The following is a 12,683-nucleotide window of genomic DNA, read 5'->3' on the forward strand; positions in this document are numbered from 1 at the left end:
CCGTTGCAGAGAGTCTGGACGAACTCTTCACGTGAACGTCAGATAACTTGGTTGAAATTTGATAATGAACTCATTGCAATGTGGCATGTGGGTATTAGAAGTGCCATCTAAATTTACTGGCCATTGTTCTGCGGGTTCACGTTCAATATTTCTATGTGTCGAATGAGCCTTTCGTTACGAATTGTTTGTATGCAATCAGGTAAGTTACTAACAAATGACCCGCTTATCTAATAGACCCATAGGCTTTCCGAACCAGCCAGATGACGTACGTACATCGAAGCTAAAAATAAAATAACGTGATTTACCAACTCTTGTCTCAGCCTGGAACCGTCACAGCCGCATCAACTCTGAATACAATAGGATATCAAAGAAACGTAAGCTCGACCCATATATGCCTTTCTACTAGGCCTGCCTTGACACTCTTTATAACTTTGCAATGCCAAGCGAAGCTGAAGGGTATGTCTCCATGCTTACCCTTTCGCTTCCATGGCCATACTCAAAGACAACATACAGAGAGGGTCTTGAAAATGTAACCGATCCCTGTATTGCTGGAACAGTGCAGTCCTCCGCGGACAATCAACAAGCTCAGAAAGTCGGAAGTGTCGGTTCGGCGGAGACCAGGTACGATCAGTGTGCTCGTATCACTTTATATGGCTTATGTAGAATGGCTTTCAGAGCATCGAGCCACGTCTCTATCATCTCAGCTTCCAGGTATGCTTATTGCGTTCTGCGACATCATAATCCTGATCGTCGTGTCCAGGCTTTGTGAAATGCCTGACGAATGGGACATTTGGGCAAGCAAGCATAAAATACGTTTCGTATCGGAGGACTGGAAGAATGAAACATTCGACGATTTTATGGCGTCGCTCAAATACCCGAGGTATATCCAGAGCGAAGGCGTAGGAGATTAATACTTCCATTCTTCGAATTAAAATGCTAAATAATCTGCTAGCTTCTGCACCGAGTCGAACGTCTGGTATCGCGCGATCCGAAGGGTGCCGAGGCCATCCGAAAGTTCAAGACGTGGCGCAATGGACTGAGTGATACAAGGCTCGAGGATTGCGACACTTATGGCTTTGAAGAAGGCTTATTCTTTCTCGTCGCTTGCTGGAGATCTATCTCATTTCAAGCGAGTACGGCGGGCGGTGAAGCTTCGATCCGTAAGGCGATACATGACTTAATCGAACTGGCATTCCAACTCCGTCCTGGTGCCGACCAAGCATGGAGGTACTTATTATACACCAATATACCTCCCTTCTGGTAACTGCTGATTTTAACACATAGGTCAGAGGTCGAGATGGCTCTACCCGACAGTCCTGAAACCGTTCGAGCTGGCACCGTAGTAACATGGAATTTCCGTGACGACTGGGACACTGTTGTCAAGAGGTTCAATAATAACTACGTCTTCTCCTGGGCGTCGTCGCCAGATTTGATCTATATACAAAGATCGATTATAACATTTCTCTTTGAGGCGAAGTTACATAAGCCCCAAGTCGCAAGGCGTCGAATTCAACTTACTATGTATTCAAGTCAGTTGCATCGAAGGGCACTTTGTTTGAGAGATGGGCCGGTATTCGGTGCTAGCCTGGATCACAACGTCCTCACGTTCTATGTGTCTTACTGGAAGGGAGACACAGTGGTAAATACATTTGTCTTTCTTGTCTCTTATTTGAAGCTCATTCTACTTAGATCGTGCAGAGTATCATCGGCAAATATGAAGTTCTGGACTTCGCTGATTTCGTTGAGATCTACTTCATACTCTGTCGAATCTCCGAATTCCAATCTTCCTGGCTTCAGGAAGAAATGGCCAGATGGAATGAAGACCCCGAGGGGCAGAAGGCAAAACTTAAGGAATCGAGAACTAGACGATGGCGAAGAGAGTATAGAGAATTCGGCAACCGCAATCATGCGGAGGGAGGTAATCGGGAAGGCCAGGGCGGAGGAGACCACTATGAACCGGTTCCAGACAAAGCAAATCAAGAAGTGGACATTGGAACCTCAAGAGCGCACGACATAAATCTGCTAGAAGATAGAATTAAGAGAGGCGATTCGCCTCCCAAAGATGGATATCCGTTGAGCGAAGTATACCTCTATATCTTCGATCACAACGCGAAGTTTCAGCCACATTACCGTATATCGTCTGTGTCCGAATGGGCAACAGAGCCACGCCAGTTTGATGGATGTTGCGAGGACGCCGATTTGGGATTATTAGAGTACACCACGGACAAGGAGGTGGTCTTCTCTGTAGACACGGTTTCGTCTGATGACACAAACGGTGGAATGGAGAGTACTATCTGGTGAAGGTTTAGTGAACATGACAGCATGTATGGTAAAACTTGAAAAGCCTACTAAAAGGAGACGCCCGAATCGCGCTCTGGCCTTTCCTTGAGAAAATGAATCGTAAATGCTTTTCCATGGTGAAGGCATACATGAAACCCCCCGCTTACTTGTGCTAGGATTTATTATATTCGATACCGGTCTGGTCGGTAGTAGTTGATACATGGCCAGCATTAACTCACAGTTACACGAACAAATAAAGATCAGGAACGGACAAATGGAAGCCCTAGAATGGATGGGGTTTTCCGTGGATCCATACCGCGCGGTAAGGAAACTCTCACGGTAACCGTACCGCGGTAAGGATTCCCACGGTTACCGTGGTTTACTGTGTGTCCACCAATGCTGAGGGAAAAAAAATACTCTAACCGAAGACACTCATTTGAACTCATTACTTTGCTACATCTTACTCTAATACATACTCTAAGCCCAAAAAAAATGTCTCAAAGCTATTCTTCTCTATCTCCTACTAGTATTTATGCTCAGTTTCATTATAATTGTACCAGAGTTCCAGTTTCTACCCTGGTGCTTCTTCTCCCACACCATCCATGCCATCAGCACATCAAGCCAAATTTCATAAATGTCTGGCAGAAGCACCAGCCCTAGCAGCTATTCTATTAGCTCCAAAAAGGAAGAGGAAGGCTGCTGGTTCAGTGTATGACATGACAGATAAGGAGGTTTAGGATATGAATGATAAGGAAATACTTGGTATGCTTTCTTCCTTTCTTCCTTTCTATCTTTTTTCTTGCTCTGTATTATAGTTCTTTTATTAGTAATGCAGATTATATTATTCTAAATGTATATGTGTTAATATTAGTCAAATAATAATAACTTCTTGTATATTCAGCTCTCTACTGTGTCAAATAGACTTCTCCAGCATATCAGTACTATAACATTTCTGTCAGACATGTTGAGCATAATAGAATGAGGAAAATCTTCTTTATCTTCAATTGTATGTATGGCAGTCCAAACCACCAAGAAATCAAGCATGTACAAATAGGTACAAAGAACAGTACATTACTACTTCTTAATTCTACTATTGCCTGCACTAATTTAAGAGATCATACAACAAATACTACCCAACCACCTATTATTTATTCTGAAGCTGCTCATCATACTCTCATTACTCTTTACTGTGTAAAAAGCAACCAGTCCTTCAATTTTGTGAAGGATTACTATTATACACTTAAAGTTACAATACTCTAATCTAGTGTATCTCTACCAAGCCCTAACACTGTTTCAAGCAACATTAAAGCCATTTATACTGGCTTGTCAATTCAAGTAAGGAACTACTTCAAGGTAAGTACAAATATACTTTTTTCCTTCTACATCTAATTAAATACATTTAGAATTGTGTAAGAATTGTGTATCTTATAATTAATGGTTGAACTACACTAATGGGTGCTTCTTATCTTGGAGTTGTAGTTATCTGGTCTGATTCTGGGAAGGTGCATCAAGCAATCCTTGAATTTATTCAGTAAGTATTATTTGATTGAAAGGCAAGTACAATAGTAAATGCCTGCTAAAGTTATTGTCTAACTTTAGTATACATTATAGTTTAACAGAGGCAATAATGATGGATACAGTACTATAGTATTAGTATTAGTATCTGTATACAAAGAAACAGGAGCATGATTGCTCTTCAAGCTAGCTGTCATAGTATCAGCATTAGTATCTGTACACAAAGAAACAGGAGTGTAATTGCTCTTCAAGCTAGCTACTATAGTCATGTCATTATTACTGTCCTTGACTATTATCTCTCAGATTATTAAGGCAGTCTAAATAGCTCTACACTACAAGGTCCTAACAAATATTTCTTTTAGCCTGACTCAGGGCCATACAGGTCAATATCTGGCCCAGGAACTAATGTAGTACCTTTAGTAATACAAACTTACTAAGTATGTATGTGTCATTCTTATAAACATTCTGTACATTACTGATTACTATATTATAGGTACACATACTCTGTATGGACAATGTAGGTAACTGTAATACAACAGTGACTGAGCTAGAAAAGCTCATACTAATGTTTCATAGTATGAAATTGTGTGTACATTGTTTTGCTCACATTATCAATCTTGTTGTAAAGGTAAGTATAGTGTTTTACAAGTTACACTACACTGTCTATTTACTACTTATGTCTAGGCAGTCCTTTCATTGTTTTTCTGTCTAGCAAAACTATGTAAAGTTGTCAAGATTAGGGTCTATCAGCTCTATAGTGATTCTAATCCTTCTCTAGCTAAGGTTGTAATTGAACCTGAGAAGCAGCTCACACCTGAGGAAGAGGAGCTTGTTGCTTCTCTTACTAAGGATAATGCTAGTACATATGATAATAGGCAATCAGTTCATAATACATATGTTACTACTTCTATTTGAAACAAAGCCATTACTGACATATAAGGAAGGGGTGTACAGGTTGAGCAGAATGAGTTGTAGAGTACAGAAATGGTTTTATATAAGGTATTCATACTCTTTCTTTCAAATATATTATACTAAAATAATAATTAGATTGCTAGTCTTGCAAAACAGGTGAATGATTCACCACATTTGAAGGAATGGTTTGATAAGTTGGTTGATACTAAAGTTAATAATCCTAACTCTAAAATTGATAGTAATAAGTGAATGCTGGATTACTAAGTTGCTACTCAGTAGAATTCTGATTTTGCTTGTATTGAATCATACCTCCTCTTATACCCTGTTGTTGAACAGTTAATTGGTGTCCAGCATTTGAAACTTCAAAATTTCATTCTTAATTCTTCTCAACAAACTCTTGTACAAGATTTACTTCATGTTCTTTTAGTAAGTCCTTACAGTACTTATCTAACTCTTCTAACCTATTTCATATACAGATTCTTAAGGAACCTACTCGACTTTTTTCAAAAGTAGAGGTTCCTCTCATTTCTGATGTAATTCCTATGTTGCTTGACATTTGTCAGGCACTTGAATATGCTAGTAAGGACAAGAATTTGCCTAACATTCTTTGTATTACTACTAGAGCTAGAATACTTGTTTGTGACAAGTACTTCACTCTCACTAGAGAGTGTGAAGTATATTTTATTACTGTTAGTATGTTATTTACATTCTTAAAATTGTAACAGGATTCTAATAGTGTTTGTTATACAGTAATGTTGCTAGACAAGAAGTTGGAATGGTTTACCAAGAGGAACTTTCCTGAAACTGTGGTTCAAGAGATCCAGAGTCTTGTAATCCAATGCTGGGAGCAGTCCTACAAGCAATACAATCCAAATTGTACATCTTCATCTAGACAAACACACCCTTTACAGCCAGTAAGTACTTTATTTGTATTATATAATATATGTCTAATATATTTTTAGTCTCATTCACACTATCTCACTCAGTGTGATACTATTGATGAAGGTCCATGTGATGCAATACAAGCTTATTTGTCTGAACCTTGAGTCTCTACATTGACTATTCAGTCTTTAGGTGGAGTTATACAATACTAGTATTCTGTAGAGGCATATTAGCCTAGTGTAGCTCAGACGGGAATAGACTTTTGCTCTGCTCCTGGTAAGCTTTACTTTCTGTTATATTTTCCTTATATATTTAAGAGTCTTATCTATTTCTTTGTTATAGCTACCTCAGTTGATGCAGAAAGAGTATTCTCTGTTAGAAGGTGTCAACTTAATTTTATACAACATTCCACTTCTTCAAACACTTTCAAAGCTAAAATGGCTGTTGGTTCTTAGGATGGAACTCCTTTATTTCCTACTATCAATCATACAATTGAAATAATTAGACAAAAGATGTCTTAATCCACCATTCCTTACTTTTTTCACACTGATTTGGAGGACTTTCATTGTAGAAATTTAAAATATATACCCTAATAATGTCTTTATTTATTACTAAATAAAACAATTATATTGTATATACTTATATTTAATGTGAAACAATAAGATTATCAACTGAGAATTAAGTAGAAAAAAGAATAGTTATATTCTACAGTGGTACTCGAAGATTGGCACGGTACAGTGGTTTACCGCAGTAACCGTGAGAAAATTTACCGCGGTAAGAAAAAACCACGGTATGGATCGCGGTACGCGCGGATGGTTACCATGCCAGGGCCTAAAATGGACAACTCTTCACGTGCACACAAATACGTGACGTTACAAGCACAGTCACAAACAACTTGGGATGAGACTTGATAGTATCATAAAGAGCACATGAGATTTATAGTGCAGTAAGTAAGTAGTAGAAGTTCCATCCAAATTTACTACGAACTGTTCTACAAGCTCACGTTCAATACTTATATGCGTTGAATTGGCCTTTCGTTACAGTCCTTGTAACGTAACCACGTAAGCTAACGAATGACCTGCTTATCTAATACATGCACGTCGCGTCTCTTCTCCGAGTCGTTCTGCAAATTCGTCACTCATCTCTCTTCCTTCAAGAAATTGTTTTCTCTTTTGAGGATTCTATATGGCTTTTCAGGATGTCTATGATTCTCTTAGCCAGTATCCACTGCTTAGTCTGGGAAAAACGTCTTTGCTGGTCTTTACTGACTGCCACTCCGATTCACAACCAGAGACAAGAAATTCGTCGAGAATTGAACTCACTCCAGAGCTTCTTGGTAAACGTCTAGCTCATGTCGTGCAAGTCACTCTTGAACCTTCTGAGTACGTCAACGCATAAGGGCTTGGAGATGCTTTAACGTTGCTGATGTCAAGTCTGCGATTTCTGGACTGAAGAGAGGCAAAGGCGGTTGGTCAGTCTAACCTGATTGCGTCATTTTTCCTTGTACAACACGAAGTCTCCGTAAGTGATGGAACGTCTTCCACGTCTCGGGCCGCTCCTGTCCCCCACTATGTCCTTTACATTTCCTGTGGTTTATCTGAAGACCCTCTAGGAACTCATCGTTTCGATCGTTCGTAACGACTCAACACATCCCCTTCCAACACCCATCAAGTTCATCCAGGACCGTGGTTGTACTCCGTACACCCTACTTGTTGAGAAACGCCCGTGGCCATTTGGGCAAACGCTTGGACTGAAATGGGGAAAGGAATGCATCACGCCTGCTGAGGACAAGTGGACGTTCAAGTTATCTATATTGCAGAATGACGTGAAAATCGAAGAGGGCTAGGAGAAACAATTTAGAGAGCTTTGCTTTCGTAGATATTGTTGTAACTCATGAGTGTAATCGTAATTGCATGTTTTTTCAGGCTGATAGTATTAGTTTACCGTACAAAGCCTTGTTGTCAATTGGAAAATCCTTTCATTTATGCGTTGGCAGACTCGAACTAACTATATTTCTCATTTTTCTGCCAGCAGGAGACATAACTTAAGACTGTACAAACGAGCAACATCTAAATACTATATGGTCTGTCCAGTCCTAGCCAAATGTATCCTCTAGCCTTCTCTTCTCTTTCTGCTCAATATCCAGAATGGCAGGGATAGTTGCTTTCAGAAGATGGTCCAGATGACGTTTCAGCTAATAAAAAGTTGGATTGATGTGTATTCCCAGCACTTGCCCATGTTCCTACTGACATTGGGTAGCACTGATGCATCAATCCACCCAGACTAGGATGCTCTTTTGACTCCAATTCCTGGTTCAAGTTATTCCTATTGCAAATGCATAATGAATAATAATTATATGTCTGAATGAAGACAGGAACCTACAATCTAGGAGTGTTCTGGAAAGCAGGGAAGTCGTGATTTTGATTTATGTTATGTCTATCAGAAAAGTGTATCTACCAAATGTGCCAAAACAAAATTGAGTTTGATAATAACGTTAATTATTGAATACACTAACAGCAGATGTCCATTATTGAAGGAATATAGGCCAGCATTCCTCGCATTTTCATTAAGTACATTTTGTCTTGTACTATCTACATTTAGATGAGTATCTTGACTGAATAGCACTAAGTGTTAGGAGCTCATCCACTTAAAGAAGATATACGGATGTACTTAGGAATATCAATCTGGTCTTGGCTACTTGGTTCAGTGCTTTTTGGAATGGATTTCTCTCTTCACACTCGGCAGGTTGGTCTTGGCTGATAGATATGAGCATGATATGAATGGCCTGGCTTCAATATTTTCTGCATGAAATACCTTGCAGTACATATCTAATCCATCCTTTTTGCAGCACTCACAAAGGAATATACCCTCCAGATTATTCACAGGCACACACTGTGTTAAAAACTTATAAACATTTTCAACAGGGGTTAGCAAAATAACTTACCTTGACTTTTTTTCCTGCACATCTCTTGCATGGAACTCTGCCAGCACAGCTCTTTACTATGCTCAGCATCTCTGGCGTCTGGAAATAGTTCAAGTTACGTTTTAAATGGTCGAAATTGCCTCTGAGAATAAATGGATCAGGCTTTTCTCCATTAGCAATAGTTTGAAGGCCAGAGAGTGTAACAGGGTTTTGGGATATGAAGCTGAGCAAGAGAAATGCTTTGTAGAATACAAGGCTCCTACAAGCCACAGCTGAGTCGTTCATCTTGAGTGGCAGTTCAAAGAGCTTTGTTCCTACAAAGTAATGCAAACACCACTTTCAAGAGGCAAAACTATTTATAGATTTGAAAATATAATATAATCTATATTCATAAATGTATTACCACCCTATTTTTAGAGCAAGAGTCTATGAATATGTATGCTATACACTGCTGATTGTCTATTTGCATTACTTCTCCAAATGTGTAGTCTCTGTTTACAGACATTCATGTAAGGTAATAGTAGACCCAAAATGTATTCAATCTTTGAATGGTAATAGTCTTAATAAGGACTTCAATCAATTATAGAATGTATCCAGATTTTGCTTCATGTAACTGTTCTAGATTCTGTCTCATACAGGAATATGTTCTTCTCCAGTATTTCTTTAGCAACATTTGCAAATCTTTCAACATCCACAATACAATCCAACAGGCATAGAAGCCAAAGTATGTTAAAGCTAATACAGAAAACTTTATTTCTTTTAAAATTATATTCCTTGCATAACAGCCACAAGAACATAGTGAACAGAAGTCGGCCTAGAACATCCCATACTAATGTTACTGCTTAAATGAGCACTGTGTTGTAAAGAGTGAGTTGAAATGCTAAGAAGCATTCACTTGGATACAATCAAGACTTGAGTCTGGCCACTCATCATAAATCAAGACACTTGACACTAGATCCGATAGTATTACTACTAGTGTCACCTCAACAATGTTGGTGCTTTACTCTTTTGCTCTTTTTACCCATCCGGTTAAGTATTATTTATGAAGAAAGGATAGTAATAGTAGCACTGTCCAACTTTAACTATAAAGTTTCCCTTGCCTTTGTGCCTGTAGGTCAGTAAAATTATTTTTGTGCATAGGTGCTGATCTCTGTTGTTTTTCATAAAAGCAAATATAGATATTTACACGCTAAACTTTTATCTTTCTTTGATGAAACCATATTGGCCTGTAGCTATACTCTTCGTGTACTTTCAATCCTACGTTTAGCTTAGCTGGTATTGCCAAAACGTACTCTAACTAGTGGATCTGCAGTCCACGAGTGTAAAGCATACAGTGATATGGAAATGAATATAAGAACCACGATGGGATCCCGAGACAAGAGAACGCCAGTGATAGGCTAGGGCATTGCAGAGTTGCCTATGATTATGTCAAGTACACTAAAACTGATTGATCAGAAAATTGTAAAGTAGGCACTGGAATAATTCGTTAAAAGGAAGTGTACCTAATGAAGTACGCTTCCCCCACGGATGACTTACTAGTATTCTCAGCACAGTACGCGAAACGTCCACATTTCATATCATGTCCATATGAGACCAACCAGAAAACGATAAGACAACAGGAAAGCATACAACGCCACCCAGTTTCTAAGTACGTATACGACGGCGATAATAATCATGTACCTTCTATCGCTTCCTGCTCTCTAATCTCGCGTTCCAGCCGTTCTCTCTCGGCTTGCCGGAGCCGCATAAGCGTTAACGATTCGTAGTCTAAACCGGTCGTAGGTGGAACGGATTTCGCCTCTGACGAAGGCTCTGATGCTATTGGCTATAGAGAGAACAGTTAAACCTGCGTATTGGGTAATTTAGGGTATAGACGAACGAATGATTCAGGGAACGAAGAGAAAGTCGACGCTCCAGGTGAAGTTGACGTTTTTGCAAACAAGGACGCCGATCGTCTATTTTGCGGCGATGTATTACCCTTCGCTCCTTTCTCAGGCTCCGACTGTGCCTTGCGCGTGTCTAGTTTCCCTTGCTTCTTCAACCAACCCAAGATAGGAGGCTCCCTGCCTTCGGCCCAACTGATTTCTATTCCATCCAATCCGCGATCCGATCTCCCTCTAGCGCACACAGATGCAAAAGCGTCACCAATCTGGCGAAATGGTACTAATGCCACACCGGACTTTGGTGGCTTCGTAGGTGCTTTCTTCGGAGGCTTGAGTGAAAGGACAGTAGATTCGGAGTCGATGGACCCAAATTGCTCGAGTAGAGCTGCTAGAGAATCGGCAGAAGTGAGGGATGGATGCGATGATAGCGAGTATTTGACTTTGACGGTCGTGTCCAGGTTCCCTAAAAAAGTATGATGAATAAGATAAAATAGTAGCGAATGGCGACGACATACCTAAAGGCGGTACTTCATCCTCATCTTCCGAAGTGCCAACAGTGGCAGTCTTGGCATCCTCATCCGCTTGCTTCCTCACAGCTTCGATCCTCTCTTCACGCATCTTTCTCCCTTGTTCCATAATTCGCTCATTTTCCTGCGCTCGTGCCCGTTCATCGCTCGCCTTGTCCATCTTTTGCTTCTTGAATGCGCGTTCGCGTTCCTCAAGTTCATCTTGTAAGTCTCTTCTCTTCTTATCGTACTTCGAAAATCGAGCTTTACGTGCTTCCTTTGCCCGCACGGATGAGGTCAACGCGAGTCGTCGCAAAGGGTCCAGCAGGAGCTCATATGCTTGGTTGAGTTCATGGAATTTCTGTGCTAGCCTGAAGTCAGCTCAGCTAAGTCTTTATCGCAATGTAGCTATACTACTAACCTGCGTCAGGATTGTTCGGATTCTGTGGAGAGATTGTCATCAATTTAACCGTTGCATTGCGAATGATAGTAAGACGCACTCGGTCTGGATGAACTTTCAAAGACAGCTTTCTGTATGCTGTCTTTATCTCCTGGTCCGACGCTTCGATCCCCAGATTGAGTAGTTCGTAAGGGTTTTTCTCATCCTCGGTCGACATATTGGCTCCCAGACGTGATTGTACAGAGTAGAATGAGAAAATGAAATTGTGTGTGCGACTGACGCGGCATTGTTGATTAGTAATGTAGCTTAGTACGTATAGTTTAAATGAAGAAACTAATACTCACACTGTCCGTTCGTTCTTTTCACTCACTGAGTCACTCGAGGTGAGCGGACTTGCCTCAATGAGCCAGATCCCCTCACACTGCACAATAATTTGAGATGTTGGACTGGCAAGAATTTATCCATTTTTACATTGCCTAGTCTTAACTTCTATGATCAATGCAACAGATGAGTAGCCAAATTTCGAACAGCCCCAAATTAAATGTAATGAGCTTGTTATGTCGTCAGAAGGTCTTGGTCCATTTCTGTTTTCAGGTTTGCTCACAGAAATGGCGTTGGTGACCTCTGAGCTTTGTAAAAAAAAATTACTCTTCAATCAAATGTATCACCTGTTAAGGATTGGTCCTTCATTGGGAAATAAGCCATGTATATTCTCGAGTATGTCTCAGACTCTGTTGATTATCTTGTTTTGATTATCATGTTCGATCACCTTGTTTTGATTATCTCGTTTCGATGATTATCTCTTCCTGTTGATTATCTCTTTTTGATAATCACCTTCCTTCAACCCAACTATCTGGTTCCGTTGACTATCTTAATGATACAAGTGTCTTATTTACTAGTACATGAAGTTGTGATTTTGAGTGGTACACCATTGTCTTATTTAAAAAATGCAAAGGTTGTGCAATACTAGGCTAGCAGAAATTGCATCGGAAATTGAGGTATTTCTGAATTCTCTGCTATAACTTCACAGTGTCGGAGGAAGAGAAAGTATCTCGTCACTGTGCCTTTTTGTTTAACCGTACATCAAGGCCTACAAATAGAATAGTCGTATTAGGGTGTTAGACAGATTGGGACATTGGTTAGAACAAGTCCAGCAGCGAATAATACGCCTCTAATTACATGCGCTGTATTGATCATCAAACAGATCAATGATCGTATCAATTCGCGGCAACAGTTTCGCCTGCCAGTGTGTCGACGTAAGGTGAGTACCTGTCCTGAGGAGAAAGTGGATGTATAAGAACTTCAGCACTCTAGGGTGGAGGTAAAGCTGACATCCCTTTCTTTCTAGTATTGATTCCAATGCCTTCCGACCAAATTTACAC

The 12,683-nt window shown here is 40.1% G+C and overlaps 4 protein-coding genes across 4 annotated transcripts; 2 read left to right on the plus strand and 2 right to left on the minus strand.

Moving 5' to 3' along the window:
• Positions 1 to 436: 436 nt before the first annotated feature.
• FOMMEDRAFT_171140 (uncharacterized protein) lies at positions 437 to 2,301 on the plus strand (the record flags this gene model as incomplete). The annotated part of the gene is made up of 7 exons (XM_007271413.1): positions 437 to 456; positions 514 to 621; positions 676 to 711; positions 761 to 899; positions 953 to 1,227; positions 1,285 to 1,639; positions 1,690 to 2,301. 7 exons carry the CDS (start codon positions 437 to 439, stop codon positions 2,299 to 2,301), a joined length of 1,545 nt encoding a protein of 514 aa, XP_007271475.1.
• A 2,685-nt stretch (positions 2,302 to 4,986) lies between these two features.
• FOMMEDRAFT_60758 (uncharacterized protein) lies at positions 4,987 to 5,564 on the plus strand (the record flags this gene model as incomplete). Its single annotated transcript, XM_007271382.1, has 3 exons — positions 4,987 to 5,133; positions 5,184 to 5,400; positions 5,458 to 5,564. Coding segments are annotated over 3 exons (471 nt in total), but the record flags the coding sequence as incomplete, so codon positions are not given.
• A 2,120-nt stretch (positions 5,565 to 7,684) lies between these two features.
• On the minus strand, positions 7,685 to 8,797 carry FOMMEDRAFT_31958 (uncharacterized protein; the record flags this gene model as incomplete). The annotated part of the gene is made up of 6 exons (XM_007271367.1): positions 7,685 to 7,783; positions 7,836 to 7,914; positions 7,972 to 8,025; positions 8,105 to 8,180; positions 8,445 to 8,481; positions 8,534 to 8,797. 6 exons carry the CDS (start codon positions 8,795 to 8,797, stop codon positions 7,685 to 7,687), a joined length of 609 nt encoding a protein of 202 aa, XP_007271429.1.
• Positions 8,798 to 10,184: 1,387 nt separating this feature from the next.
• FOMMEDRAFT_96931 (DnaJ-domain-containing protein) lies at positions 10,185 to 11,518 on the minus strand (the record flags this gene model as incomplete). Its single annotated transcript, XM_007271385.1, has 5 exons — positions 10,185 to 10,322; positions 10,392 to 10,858; positions 10,911 to 11,267; positions 11,323 to 11,344; positions 11,402 to 11,518. 5 exons carry the CDS (start codon positions 11,516 to 11,518, stop codon positions 10,185 to 10,187), a joined length of 1,101 nt encoding a protein of 366 aa, XP_007271447.1.
• Positions 11,519 to 12,683: the final 1,165 nt, after the last annotated feature.

This window comes from Fomitiporia mediterranea (genome assembly GCF_000271605.1).
Source record: "Fomitiporia mediterranea MF3/22 unplaced genomic scaffold FOMMEscaffold_17, whole genome shotgun sequence".
Classification (NCBI taxonomy): Eukaryota; Fungi; Basidiomycota; class Agaricomycetes; order Hymenochaetales; family Hymenochaetaceae; genus Fomitiporia; species Fomitiporia mediterranea.